Source organism: Acinonyx jubatus, chromosome E1 (assembly GCF_027475565.1).
Source record: "Acinonyx jubatus isolate Ajub_Pintada_27869175 chromosome E1, VMU_Ajub_asm_v1.0, whole genome shotgun sequence".
NCBI lineage: Eukaryota > Metazoa > Chordata > Mammalia > Carnivora > Felidae > Acinonyx > Acinonyx jubatus.
The window spans coordinates 52153652-52166616 of NC_069397.1; the positions used below are offsets into that span (position 1 = coordinate 52153652).

Genomic DNA, 12965 nt, shown 5'->3' on the forward strand with positions numbered 1-12965 from the left:
TGTCATTACAAAGCTGAAGAACAAGGGATGGTGTCAGTAAGGCCGTAAGTGGGGACAAGTTTGAAGCCAAAGCTGCTTGGGCTCCCAACTAGGCACTCTGGGCCCCTGTGCCTCTTTGGATGCAAAAGGCCACAGAGTCGCTCCTGGTTTCTGGCTCCCTGGAATAGCCATCCTCACGGGGCATGGTGACTTGGTCCATGGAATGCACACATGCAAACGAACAAGGGTGCACTTGTGTAACCGACGGCTGGAGCCAGAAGCGGGGACCAGACGAGGCTCGTGTTCCCTGCGGGGACTGAAATGGTCTGTAATGGGACAATCACCACCAAAATCTCCATCGTCTTGCTGCACGGTTTACGCCTGGCTCTTGAGAAATTTACGACTTAGGAGAGCTGGCGGCAGACTGCCTTGACTCCCCAGAAGGGCTTGGTGACGACTTGAGGTAGTAAAAGTACAGAGTTTCTAAGCAACCAGATAACAGGTCTTCCGTTACAGCTCCTCCGTTTGCAAAACAGTAGCTCCAGAGCAGCATGTAATTAAATTGGCCAAGGCGGCATCGCCCTGGGATAACCTAAGACCTTGCAAAGACCGCTTTTCATTGCTTTTCGCTAAATAAAGGTAAACAAAGTCATCTGAAGTCATGCCTAGAGGGGGGGGTCTCCCAACCTCGCATTAATTGGGTATGTCAGTTGGCCTTAAGAATCCAATCGTCAAGGCAGTGACCCAACCGACAGCTGACAAATGGGCCATTTTGTGTGTCCCAGTCTTTATTTCAAAAAATGAAAAATCTTCTTTGAAAAAGAAATGGTGGCCTCTGGCTTGAACATCCCCCGTCTGTCTGGATCCAGCTGTATACATTTGCCATTGATGCCACATTGCTTTGTGCTTCTTTCTAAGCCAAGGTCAGGGGTATGTCCTGTGAGCCCAGAGTGAGCTGAAGTTCAGAGAACTTCCTTCTTACTGTCTTCTCCCTTCTTTCTCTCTCCACAAGGCTCAGGCAGAAGACATCTCCCCTCTGCTCTGTTTTACCCTGGCCGGGCCATCTCTCCTTCCATGCCTGTCTAACTTTCAGGCACTTGTTGTCAAGGGAGCAGTGGGGCCTGGCTACACATGAAAGAAAAAAGAAAAAAAAAAAAACCCCAGCCAGTCTCTTGCTACCTGACTCTTCTCTCCTCAGCTCCCTTTCATCAGATCCATTTCCAGCCCTGAGACCCTGCTCTGTGGAGCCTTCTCCAAGCAGCGGCTTCATCTCTATAAGAGCTTCTGTGGTTCTAAGCCTGGAGCCCCTCTCAAGATCCCAGCCCCTCCCCCCCCACCCCCGCAGCCCAGTATCCAGGCAGCTGAGATGCCCCACGGGCCACCACTCTAGGAGCAGACAGCTGGCTAGTCCTTGGATGGGTTGAATCTGAATCATCTCTGGCCCTTCTCAAAAATACACACCCAGGTCCCATGAAACACGGAAGGGGCAGGGAAGCTGTGTTTGTTGCAAGCAGGTCAGGTTGATTCTAGCATTGCCTATTGGAGGCCTTGGGGAACCAGGTCTAGAGCACAACCAGACAAGGTAAGAGAGGTGAGCTCTCTGAGCTCATATCCACCCACTGCAGCAGGAAGATCTACATGCTAACGGAAGCCTCCGGGAATCAGTCTTTCGTAAAGGATTATATCCTGCAAGATGATCATGGGGGCATATACCAATCAGATGGAGGCATCACCTGGGCACAGCTGCAGGGAGCCGGGCTACAAGGTACCAGCTCATTTCAATGCCTGACCCTCAAGCCTCAACACACAGGAAGCGCCCTGCCCCGAGCTCAGGGCCATTCTCTGCGTCAAGGCACTTCTTCTGGTCTGCCTTGAAGAACAAAGCTGACACACTTCTCTGCACATTTCTCTGGAGTCCAATGATGGGAAGACCCACAGCAGGGCTGGGCTAGAAATTAGGCATGAGATTTTAGCTCTCCTCTTCTGCTGCGGAGGGCTTGGTGCTAGCCGGCGCTGGATCCATGCTTATTTCTGAAAGACCAGGGATATTCACACAGAACTCCCCTGCCAGCCCTTCCCGAGGTACCCTGCGGCTCTAAGTTATTTATGAAACCCTCTTTTCCAGGCAGGTCCCACAGAGCTACCACATGTTATGTCTCCTTGGATCAGGCTGGTCTGGGAAGAACTAGGAAATACAGATGGGCAAGGTCCCCTGCTTGGAGGAGATGTGATTACAAACAGTAGGACCAGGACACGTGCCTGCAAATGCCAGGTGGCAGTGGAGTCACCCCCTCCGGGAAGTCCACTTGGCACCTACCTCAGACAGCTGCCAAGATCGTGGGGGGACCTACAACCATTGCTTCCGTTCTTCCCTTTCCCACACACCTTGACCACCACGCTTGCCACTTCTCGAACGCAAACCCTCCTGGGACCATGCAAGGCAGGCACCAAGCAAAACCGAGAGACAGGTTGCTGCTAATATGACTACTAGATGGAGGGGAAGGGAAGCAAACATTCTCCGGGAAATTCCCAATGCTACACACACATGTCTGATCTAATTCTCACAGCAGCATTTCAGACAAGATGCAATCCATCCCATTCTCCAGGTGGAATAACAGCGGCTCGGGGAGGTGACATCACCTCCCCAAGCTTGTCTGGTAAAGCAAGGATCCCGCCTCTCCCCTGGTCACCACCTGCCTCGATACCAAGAGCCAAGGGTCCTGGCTCTGAAGTCGACTTTTACAGTTCATGGTACGTGACCTTTCTCAACCGTCTTTTCTCATCTGCAATATGGGTCCTGCCTACGTCTCCAGGAGGCTGAGAGGATTGGCCGAGGTGACACGAACCTGCTTTGTGAACTAGTAGTATGTGGGAAGAGGCCTAAATGCACACACCCACACTTGGGCTTCAGTATTTTAAAAGACTTCAAACAACAAGGGCAACATCCTCACTGAACCACGTGCGTTTTAATAGGGGACGGATCTTGAAGCCAAATGAAGGAAGTTCTAGCAACAGGCCTCACGTCTCACGTGTCCTGTGAGGTGAACGGGATTGGAGTGGGGAGGGGAAGCGAGTTCTATGTTTGACAGGACCCCCTTAGAAAACTCTAAGTCACACCAGGGAATCCCGCACTGGGGTGAATACTGCCCGCCCCAAATTCATATTCAACCTGAGCCTCGGAATGTGATCTTATTTGGAAACAGGGCCTTCGCAGAGGTAATTTGTTAAGATGAGGTTGTCCTGGATTGGGGTGGGTCCTACAGTCCAGTAGCTGATGTCCTTATAAGAGGAGACACACAGACACGGAGAGAAGCCAGCCATGTGAACACAGGCAGAGACCGGAGTGATGTGTCTACCTGCCAGGGACTTTCCACGGCCACCTGAGTCTGGAAGAACCAAGGAAGAACCAACCCACCCCCCACCCCCGGCCCCAAGCCTTCAGGAGGAGAAGCACGGCCCTGCCAGGACACCTTGATTTCACATGGCCTTGGAACTGTGGGGAAATAAAACTTTTGTTTTAAGCCACCCGGTGTGCCAGCCCTAGAAAACTAATACAAACAGTAATGGAAGTTTCTGGGACAGGCTCTGTGCTCTGGGTGCGTTTCCTCATTCATCTCATGAGGGATATGATGTCAGAACCGCATTTTGCAGAGAGGACCATGAGGCTTAGAAAGGCAATGGAACCTGGCCAAGTTCACATGGCTCTGCAGAGATGGCAGGACTCAGGGCCTGATCTGCCGACCTTGGTCTTGGCCACTGGGCCGCCCTGCTGCGGAGGGGACGCCTCTGTCCCTCCCGGCTGGCCACCACCAGCCACCAGTACCCACGCTGATGGAGGGAAACTCAGGGACTCAGACCACGAAGGAGCCAGAGTAATCAACACGGGTTTTCCTATAGCTGCGCCTCCACCCTTAAGCACTGATACTGTCCTTTATTTTGATGGCAGTTGTTATCAAAGACGATCCTCATTTTCCCACATCCTTAATTAAATTTAATTTCTGCGCCGATGACCCAGAGTCATCTCAGAGACCTTCCTTACTGTGTGAGGCCATGAAACATGATGGCCTCAGACATCTGGAGGTAGGAGGGGACATCAGGTCCCTCGTTCGAGCCACCCTCCAGCTGGCCTGTTCATTGAGGTGGCATTTGCACGAATGACACATGTCATCGATTTTATGCCCCGTTCGTTGTCATGAGATTTTATGCCCCGTTCGTTTCCTGTCTTGCAGTTTTCAGGAGGTTCACATGCAGCAAGACCTCCCCCTTTCGTGTGTCATGTGCTTTTCCTTCCTCATCTGATAAAGGTTTAGGAAGCGGGTAACCAAATCTCTTAGAACTGAGCAGAGACCCGGCTTCTTTCATGGGTCAAACCCACTGCTTCGGGACTTTTCTGATCTCTCTCTTGGAATGTGGAGGCCTTTACCCTTAATTTCCTGTTACCCAGCGGCACTCATGATGAAAGAGCTTTCACCATCCCCACCCCCTCCAACCTTGCTGCCCTGCAGAGGCACCCCCTTTCTGGGGCAGGGAATGAGTTACACTGGGCTCCAGAATGAAAAACAGATGTTCACTTAATGTCCAGTTTCTCCCGTTGGCGGGATGGCCTTTAGAAGGCATTTGGGGGACTGGCATCGTGAGCCCCCCCAGACATCCCGGGACATAAGAGGTATTCTAAGAAGTTCTTGGCTGCCGTCTGCTTTTCTCATATAAGTGCTAAGGAGACGGTTCATCTGATTGTACCATGCTTTTACTCCACGCGTTGTGGCCGCTGGGGAAGAATGCCCCCTCCCCACCCCTCACCCCCCACCCAATTGACACCATCGTGGCAGCATCTCATGTTCAAGGGGAAGTTCACATCTCTGGCCTCTACCTTCAGTTGGCTCATTGCTGCTGATATACGTGGTCCCCAGACTGTGTCCTAGCTGCTCACATGATCCACGGTGAGGAGCATCCAAACCCAGAACTCCATTTAAACCAGAGCCATGAAGCCTGCTCTTGACCCTGCACATAAGAGGGCTCCTCCTAGGGGGTCCTGCAGCTGCTCCCCTCGTAACCGGGCAAGGAGTCCAGGGAGCCCAGGAGGCACAACTACCTGTGGTGTATATACCTCCTTCTCTGAGTATATGGCATCAGGGGATTCCTTTCCCGAAGGCCCTGGGCCCAAGTTCAAGGCCAGCATGGAATTCTTTCTCATGATGGTTGAGCAGTGACTATCCTCCTGGTCTGTGCACTCCGGGCTTAGCAAGGGCCCAGGGTGAAGGAGGGCTAAACCCTAATTTCTTTGTTTCAACCCACACCCTTTGTGGACTCCAGCATGCTGGAGTTTTAAAAAGCAAAAGAGGGGCACCCGGGTGGCTCAGTCGGTGAAGCATCCGACTCTTGATTTCAACTCAGGTCATGATCTCCCGGTTCGTGAATTCAAGCCCTGAATCAGGCTCTGCATTGACAGTGCAGAGTCTGCTTGGGATTCTCTTTCCCTCTCTCTGCCCCTTCCTCACTCATGCTCACTCTCTCTCTCTCTCAAAAGAAAAAAAAAACTTAAAAAAAAAAGGCAAAAGAAAGGAATAGCTCTAAGTGGGCCAAGTGAGAAAGAAGTGAGGAGAAACTGATATCACTCCAGGGTAAATGCTCAGCCAGCCAGGTCTTCTCCATAAACCCCTCCCAAGCAAGACCTACTGTCATTGCCTTGGCTTCTGTCCTTGGTTTGGGGGCTGACTTGAGCTCGGCTGTCCCTGAGCGGGGCACAGCCATCATGAAGAAATATAGCTTTTCTCAGAGATCTAGTAAGAACTTCTCAATTTTGATTTCATTGCTGACGTTCGGGATGAAAGGGGCAACATTCACTTGGTGGGTATTGATGCTATGTCCCCTGCCTGCCCTGCCATGTCCTAGAGGTGCTGGGGGCACAGAAATATGTCAGAGCCGCCCCTGGGCTTCGCGAGTTCATCCCTCCACGTAGAGTTCAACTGCCCTTTCTATCTCCTCCTATATTAGATCGGCATTCAGTTTTTCTTGAAAACATTTCCTAAATTTCTTTCCCCCCTATCCCACACTCATTATAGTTAAAAAAATTTTTTTAATGTTTATTTATTTTTGAGAGAGAGAGACAGAGACAGAGTGTGAGCAGGGGAGGGGCAGAGAGAGAGGAGACACAGGATCCAAAGCAGGCTCCAGGCTCTGAGCTGTCAGCACAGAGCCTGACGCGGGGCTCGAACCCATGAACCGTGAGATCACGACCTGAGCCGAAGTCAGACGCTTAACCAGCTGAGCCACCCAGACGCCCCCCACGCTCATTATCGTAGCCCCAGCTCTTAGGGCACTGGCCAGGACCTCCCTTCTGGTTGGCTCAAGGCGGGCTTACCAAGTTTAAGACCTGGACGGCTCCCCCAGAGGAGCAACAGGAAGCTCAAAGTGAATAAATCCCAACCGGAACGCCTGGTCTTTCCTCTGTGCCTCCCTCCCTCCTTCTCCTCTGCTTTCTGTCTCTCCTGAGGGCAACACCTGATTGCCTGAGCCCGGGACAGGGGCCCTCTCTCCTGTTTCCCATACCAATAGATTTCTAAGCCCAGGGCATGTGGATTCTCCCCAGCACGTACCCCTGATGGCATTACTGTGGGAGATAGTCCATTCCCCCTCCAGCCACCCTACCCTCTGTCCACAGGAGCAGAGTTTAGCTGAGCACAGGGCTGTCAAGCTAGAGACTTTATTTCTGGCCTCCCTGGTAACTGGAATAAAGTATATAAACCACAGAGACACAAACACACTTCTACCTTACATAAGCCACCGTATTTCAGAGGCCTGGGATAGCCACTTAGCCTGTACCCTAAACCACACTGGGGCTGTTTAACTTCCGCCTGAAGTGTTGGCCAGAGGGTCCCAACCTCCTTTCAGATGGCCAGTTTCTCCCCATGATGCTGCCTTAGTGACCTGTGTGAAGGGTGCACGGGAGGGGCACCTGGGTGGCTCAGTCGGTTGAGCGTCCGACTTTGGCTCAGGTCATGATCTCACGGTGCGTGGGTTCGAGCCCTGGGTCGGGCTCTGTGCTGACAGCTCAGAGCCTGGAGCCTGCTCCGGATTCTGTGTCTCCCCCTCGCTCTCTGCCCCTCCCCCACTCACACACGTGAACGCTCTCTCGCTCGCTCTCTCTCAAGAAATGAATAAACATTAAACAAAATTTAAGGGTGCACTGGAGTGGCGGTTCCCACTGCGTACAGGATAAAGCCCCCACACCCTCTGGAGCTGGGCACGGCCTGCCCCCTGGCCCCACCTTCCCGCAGACACCATCCCTCAGCCAGTCCTAACCGTGTGCGGCCACACTGTGAGCCGGAGCTGCCTTACATCCGGCAGACAGCGCTGTTTACCCCCTCCCCGGGATGCTCTCCTTCTTCTCTACTTTTCATCCCCCTTTAGACTCAGCAGAGACATCCCTACTTCCAGGGGGACTTCCTCTGGCCTCCCCCACACCCCTCCTCCGTGCCCTCTTCATAGGATCGTATTCACCTCCACGGTCACGGCAATCACACTGTTTTGAAATAACCCGTCCGAGGGATTCTTTCCTTGCGGTACATGGAACACATCCGACCAGCCTTTTGTGGCAAAGCACAGAGTGGAGACCAACGAACACCTGCTCAGCTGATTTTAGCTGAAGGCAGACTGAGGCAGACCGGATGGGAGGTAGGAGATGTACTTCACAGGCATGTATAAGGTATAATTGAGAGGATCTGAATTTCAACTAGATATTATACATAAGGGAAGACAGATCAAGGGCAGCATGCTTCTTTCTTGGGGGAAATGAAGTGTTTTGATAAGAATGGAAATTGAGCTTATGGCAAACGACGTAGGCGCAAGGTTTTAACACGCTTACAGAACGTTCAGGGGAATCTGCCCCAGTCATGTGGAAGGCCTGGGGCAGAAGAGACAAGTTTGGATGGTAGATATTGATTTGGGAGCCATCAACCTACGGGTAGTCTGAAACCACGGCGGCAGGTAAAAAAAATGCCCAGGAACGAGACAATAAATCCAGAGGATGATCGATCAGATCAAATGGAACATGAACTTCTAAACGGCGGGTGGAAGACAATGTGCCACGGGAAGGGAGAGGAAACAGAGTTTATAAACGGCCGAGTCAGAATGTGATGGCATGAAGACGTAGGAACAGAAAAAGCAGCCATGAGTGCCGCTTTCCAAAAAGCAAGGCAGTCTCAGTGCCTCCCCGGCCCCGCCTCAGCCAGCGGAGAAAGGCTCTGTGGAACTCTGGGGCTTTCAGGAGCCAGGGCAGGGCTGCCTCATGACTGCAGGGTGGCTCCAAAGTGGAAACAGGTGGGGTGGAAACAGGAAGCTGTGGGGGTAACCCCCAGGGGCGACTAAAAGCAAAGGGTATGAATGAAGCATTCAGAAGTGCTCAGAAAACAAACAAGGCAAGGCAAAAACAATGTGTCACCAGAATGTCAACATGGTGGCTTTGGTCGGAGGGTGTCAAGCTACTTGGGAGACGTCTGGAGATGAAAAGAGGCAAGGAAATAGGATGAGAGCCCGAGGGGCAATTATTACTGAGGATAATCCGCTCTCCTTCCTTCCCCTTCTGTCTTCCTCCACTTTCCTTCTGTCTTCTCTCCCTCCCTCCCTCTTTCCTCTAAGTCTGGAAGAGATACTTGCAGGCTGATGGGAAGAAGACAGAGAAGGAGAATGGGTGTGGCAAGAGAGTAAGTGACAAAACTTGAGAGAGAGAGAGAGAGAATTGAGGAAAGATGGCGGGAAAGCCCACAAGTATGTAAACTAAACCAGTGCCGCAATATTTGGACTTCAGTGGAGGCGTCAGGGGCCTACTGGGTCCCTGGTACAGGAATCCTGGGAAAATGGCTTTCCTTCTTCCCTGTGTTTCCCTTGTGCTCCCAGTTGAATCCGAAGAGCTGCAAGGGTATTGTACATATGTATCTGAATCTTCCGGGTCTTGTCTTGTCACTGAGATGTGCTGAATGCATCTCACATCTAAGTATGAAAAACACCTTGAGCCAGGAACACATATTAGCTTGGCCCAGAAATGAAATTTTATGCTCCAAAAAAAAAAAAGTGTTTAATTGGATTGGACCAAAGCTCACTCTTCGGGCTACTGAATATTCATTTTATTTACCTCATTGGATAAGATATTCCCCCCATTCATGGATCATAATTATCAGAAACCTGTAGGGAGGTAGAAAACACCCTGAAAGGGCAGTACGCACATGCAGAAGCCTTATGGTACAAACTTGGATCCTAGGAACTTACTGGGTGGGAAACCAGGAGTCAGGGCCTGGGCGCCCAGCTAGAATCTGACAGAAACATCACCCTACCCCATTTACAAACATATGGGAGCTGCAGTGAAGAGTCTGAGTTTGCTAGGACAGCCAATGAAAAGTTCTATTCTTAGTTAATACTGTAACTACAGATGCCTTTGATCCTGGCTCTTCCAGACAATTAACCCACAGTCTGTGCCAGTGAAATTTTTACATTTATCTTCCTGTCTTACTGTAAATAACCCAATTTCAAAGGCAAATGCTCCATACGCCCTCCCACATATACGCCTTATTATATACATCACATCTTGCCTTTTCTTCAAGATAGGGAAGTAGTCCTAGTTACCAAAATAAGCCGCCATCCCTATGCGTCAAAATGCTAGATTGGTTACAGGAACAGAAGATTTTAGGAGACACCTGGGTGGCTCGGTCAGTTGAGTGTCCAACTTCGGCTCAGGTCATGATCTCATGGTTCATGAATTCGGGCCCCACATTGGGCTCTGCGCTGACAGCTTGGAGCCTGGAGCCTACTTCGTATTCTGTGTCTCCCACTCATTCTCCCTCTCTCTCTCTCTCTCTCTCTCTCTCTCTCTCTCTTAAAAATAAATAAGCATTAAAAATTAAAAAAAAAGATTTCAGGATGAACTCTGGGGTATTTTTTTCCAGATTAGAACACACCCAGGATATTCCTTGATGATGGGGGATATGCATAGCAATGTCTGTCTTAGCTATGCATAGCAATCTGTCTTAGACCCCTCCCTTCTGTATGGACAGGAGGTGGGATGTACCTCTGGATGGACAGTGAGATTAAGGGATGGTGACACTGGAGACAGTGAGGGATGCCACAGACCAGGGTCCTAGAGGCAGCCTCCAGATGTTTAAGATAGAGTGCAGGGGACCTGGTGTCAGCTTATTCGGACAAACACGCCTCAAGAGACCCTGAAATAACACACCTCCGGCGTTTACCATTTGCCACTTTTGCTGCAGCCATCCAAAATTTCAAGGCAATTCTCCTCTTTTAAGTTGAAATATTGGGGTTTTACAGTGGCTTCCGCTCCTCTTGGAGCCCTTCCTTCTAACTGTTCAGACTAGCACACACTCAGCCAATAATATCTGTTGAATCCTGGGGGTAGAGGTAATTTTAAGGTAGCGGTAATTTTAAGTATGGAGAAAACCCAACTCGAGCTAAACACAGCTCCATGGCCAAGTTTCTGCCAAAACCAAAGTCACCATGCCTCTTGTCCCTAGTACATTCTGTTCCCCTCCTGCGATGCACTGCCTACCCCAATGATTCTTCTCCTCCTCTTTCCCTGGATGCTTCTCTGGGCCAGTCCTGCTATTATGTGTCCTCATGGCACTGTGCACCTCTCTGTTGCAGGTACATAAGATTCACATTTATTTGTATGACTCTTTAATCAGCGTCCTCCTCTCCATGGGACTGTAAATCTCCATTAGGGCAGGGACAGCACGTTCTACTAACCGCTGCGTCCCCAACACTTGGCATTTTTTCCCCAGCATTTTGTAAGTCGAGTAGCCTCTAGCCTGCATCCTCTGGGTCTGGGAAACCGAGGTCCTTTCCCCCTTGATTAGACCCAAACTAGCACCGCAGGCTATTTCCTCCACACCTCCTGGATCCCTCAATCAGAAACATCTTGACCTAGCCCCTTCCCTCCTATCCAATCTACATTGGGATCTCCCGATAGCTCTCTGCCATGACTTCTGGCTGAATCAATCCTTTCCCTGCTTCGGTGGGTTAACAGTTTTCTCTAATGATCTTCTCATCTGAGTGTGATACCATATGAGCATCTGGAGAGTTTCTGAAGATCAGTGTTTATCCACCTTCCTCTATGCAGAAGAGAAAAAAACCAAAAGTCAAGGAAGTTGGCTAGCTTCACACAGCTCCAGTTTATGCTTTCTAACCCTCCATTTTGCAGCTCTTTTTGATGTACCTCTGTCTCGAGTCCCACGTTTTCATTAGGCATGCTCAGTAACCTGACCCCAGAAAAGGGGAGTATAAGAATGATAGGGGCACCAGGGTGGCTCAGTCGGTTGGGCGTCTGACCTCGGCTCAGGTCACAATCTCACGGTTTGTGAGTTCGAGCCCCGCGTCGGGCTCTGTGTTGATGGCTCAGAGCCTGGAGCCTGCTTCGGATTCTGTGTCTCCCTCTCTCTCTGCCCCTCCCCACTCACACTTTGTCTCTGTCTCTCAAAAATAAATAAACATTAAAAAAAAAAAAAGAATGATACACACATGATTTTGAGAGATGGCAGGATTTATCGTTACCATGGCCAAACAACAGCCCCATCGGAAAGCTGGTGGAGAGGACGTGCATCAGGGGTGTGCAGTGAAGTTAATGCTGCCCCTGCTTGAGCAGAAGTCCCTGACAACATCGGAGGCAGAGAACCCAATCTCAAGCACTGAGACAGGAAGCTGTGGGAAGGTTGGACGGTGGGAGCATGGGACACGGCCAGAGTGAAATGTGGCGGCCACCGCAGACCACACAACTGAAATGGGACCCCAGGTGAAAGGCTGGGTGACAAAGCCAGCTGTCTCACCCTGGTATATTTTCTTGTGTCTCTCCTGATGGTGTTATCTTCATGTGACTGAGTATCAAATCCTCAGGGGTCACCAACAGAAAAACTTCACGGGCAGGGTGATATTTTACCCTACCCATGCCAAACTCTCTCTCGCTATTTGTTATTGAACTTTGCACTTGTGCCAGGGGGCCACGGAGAACAGTGGAGGATTAGCCACCTTGAGGCTCAAGTCAAAGAAGAATGTGTCGGGGTAACGGGTGTGTGAGATGAAGAATGGTTTTGGGATTGGATGTGGGAGTAGGTTCAGTGTCTCCAAGGTGAGGACCACCCCAGAAGTAGGCCTATTGCCTGGAAGACAATGGCCTGTCCTCCAATTGTACCCTTTTGCTCAGTTGAGCAGTCACCCACTGTATGGCAGACGCTGGATAGTCTAGAGGCATGATCTAAAACAGCAATCTAAGTAAAACCCACCCTTTCTCTGAAGCATCTGAATTAGTTGTAGTTCGCCTGGGTGGCTTAGCTAGTTGGGGGTCCGACTTCGGCTCAGGTCATGATTTCATGGTTTGTGGGTTCGAGCCCTGTGTTAGGCTCTGTGCCGACGGCTCGGAGCCTGGAGCCTGCCTCAGATTCTGTGTCTCCCTCTCTGCCCCTCCCTCCCCTGCTTGCACTCTGTCTCTCTCTCTCTCTCTCAAAAATAAATAAACATTAAAAACAATTTTTTAAAGAAAGAAACTTTTCCTTATGTGGGCATCTATGGAACCTCATTCCCTGAAGCAGTGTAAAGGTACTGACATCCACAAGTGACGGCCCGGTGGTCAAGCATTACTGGAGAAGGGGGAGAAATCTGTTGATAGGTAATGGGCCTCCCACCATGCTGAAGAAATCACTGATGAACATGGGCAAGCTTCACCTTCCATGTCTGGTCTGACAAACTGAGATGCCTGGGTAGGGAATTTGACTCTAGTTTGGTTTTCTGAGATCCCCCGCAGGACAGAAGATTCAGCTGGGGGAAATCAGGCCGCTATGAAAAAAACAAGTCCATTCCTCATCTAGGATTCTACAACACAAAGTGCTTGTTCTATAGCCACGGGAGGCGACTTACCCACGGCTACACAGAGGGGAGCTGGCAATAACCAACCGGGACAGATATCTGTTTATTTCCCTCTTTCTGTAGGC

The 12965-nt window shown here is 50.6% G+C and overlaps 1 protein-coding gene across 11 annotated transcripts in view; it reads right to left on the reverse strand.

Annotated features, from left to right (window-relative positions):
- Positions 1 to 12965, reverse strand: part of SLC39A11 (solute carrier family 39 member 11) — a 422497-nt gene that overhangs the window by 96010 nt on the left and 313522 nt on the right. Inside the window, exon 8 of one of the 11 annotated variants that reach the window (XM_053212149.1) lies at positions 9999 to 11096. The exons of the other annotated variants lie outside the window; for them this stretch is intronic. Coding sequence (XP_053068124.1) covers positions 11083 to 11096 — 14 coding nt within the window. The 3' untranslated portion in view covers positions 9999 to 11082. Of the gene's footprint in view, positions 1 to 9998; positions 11097 to 12965 lie in introns of those variants that run through there. 11 annotated transcript variants of the gene reach the window in all.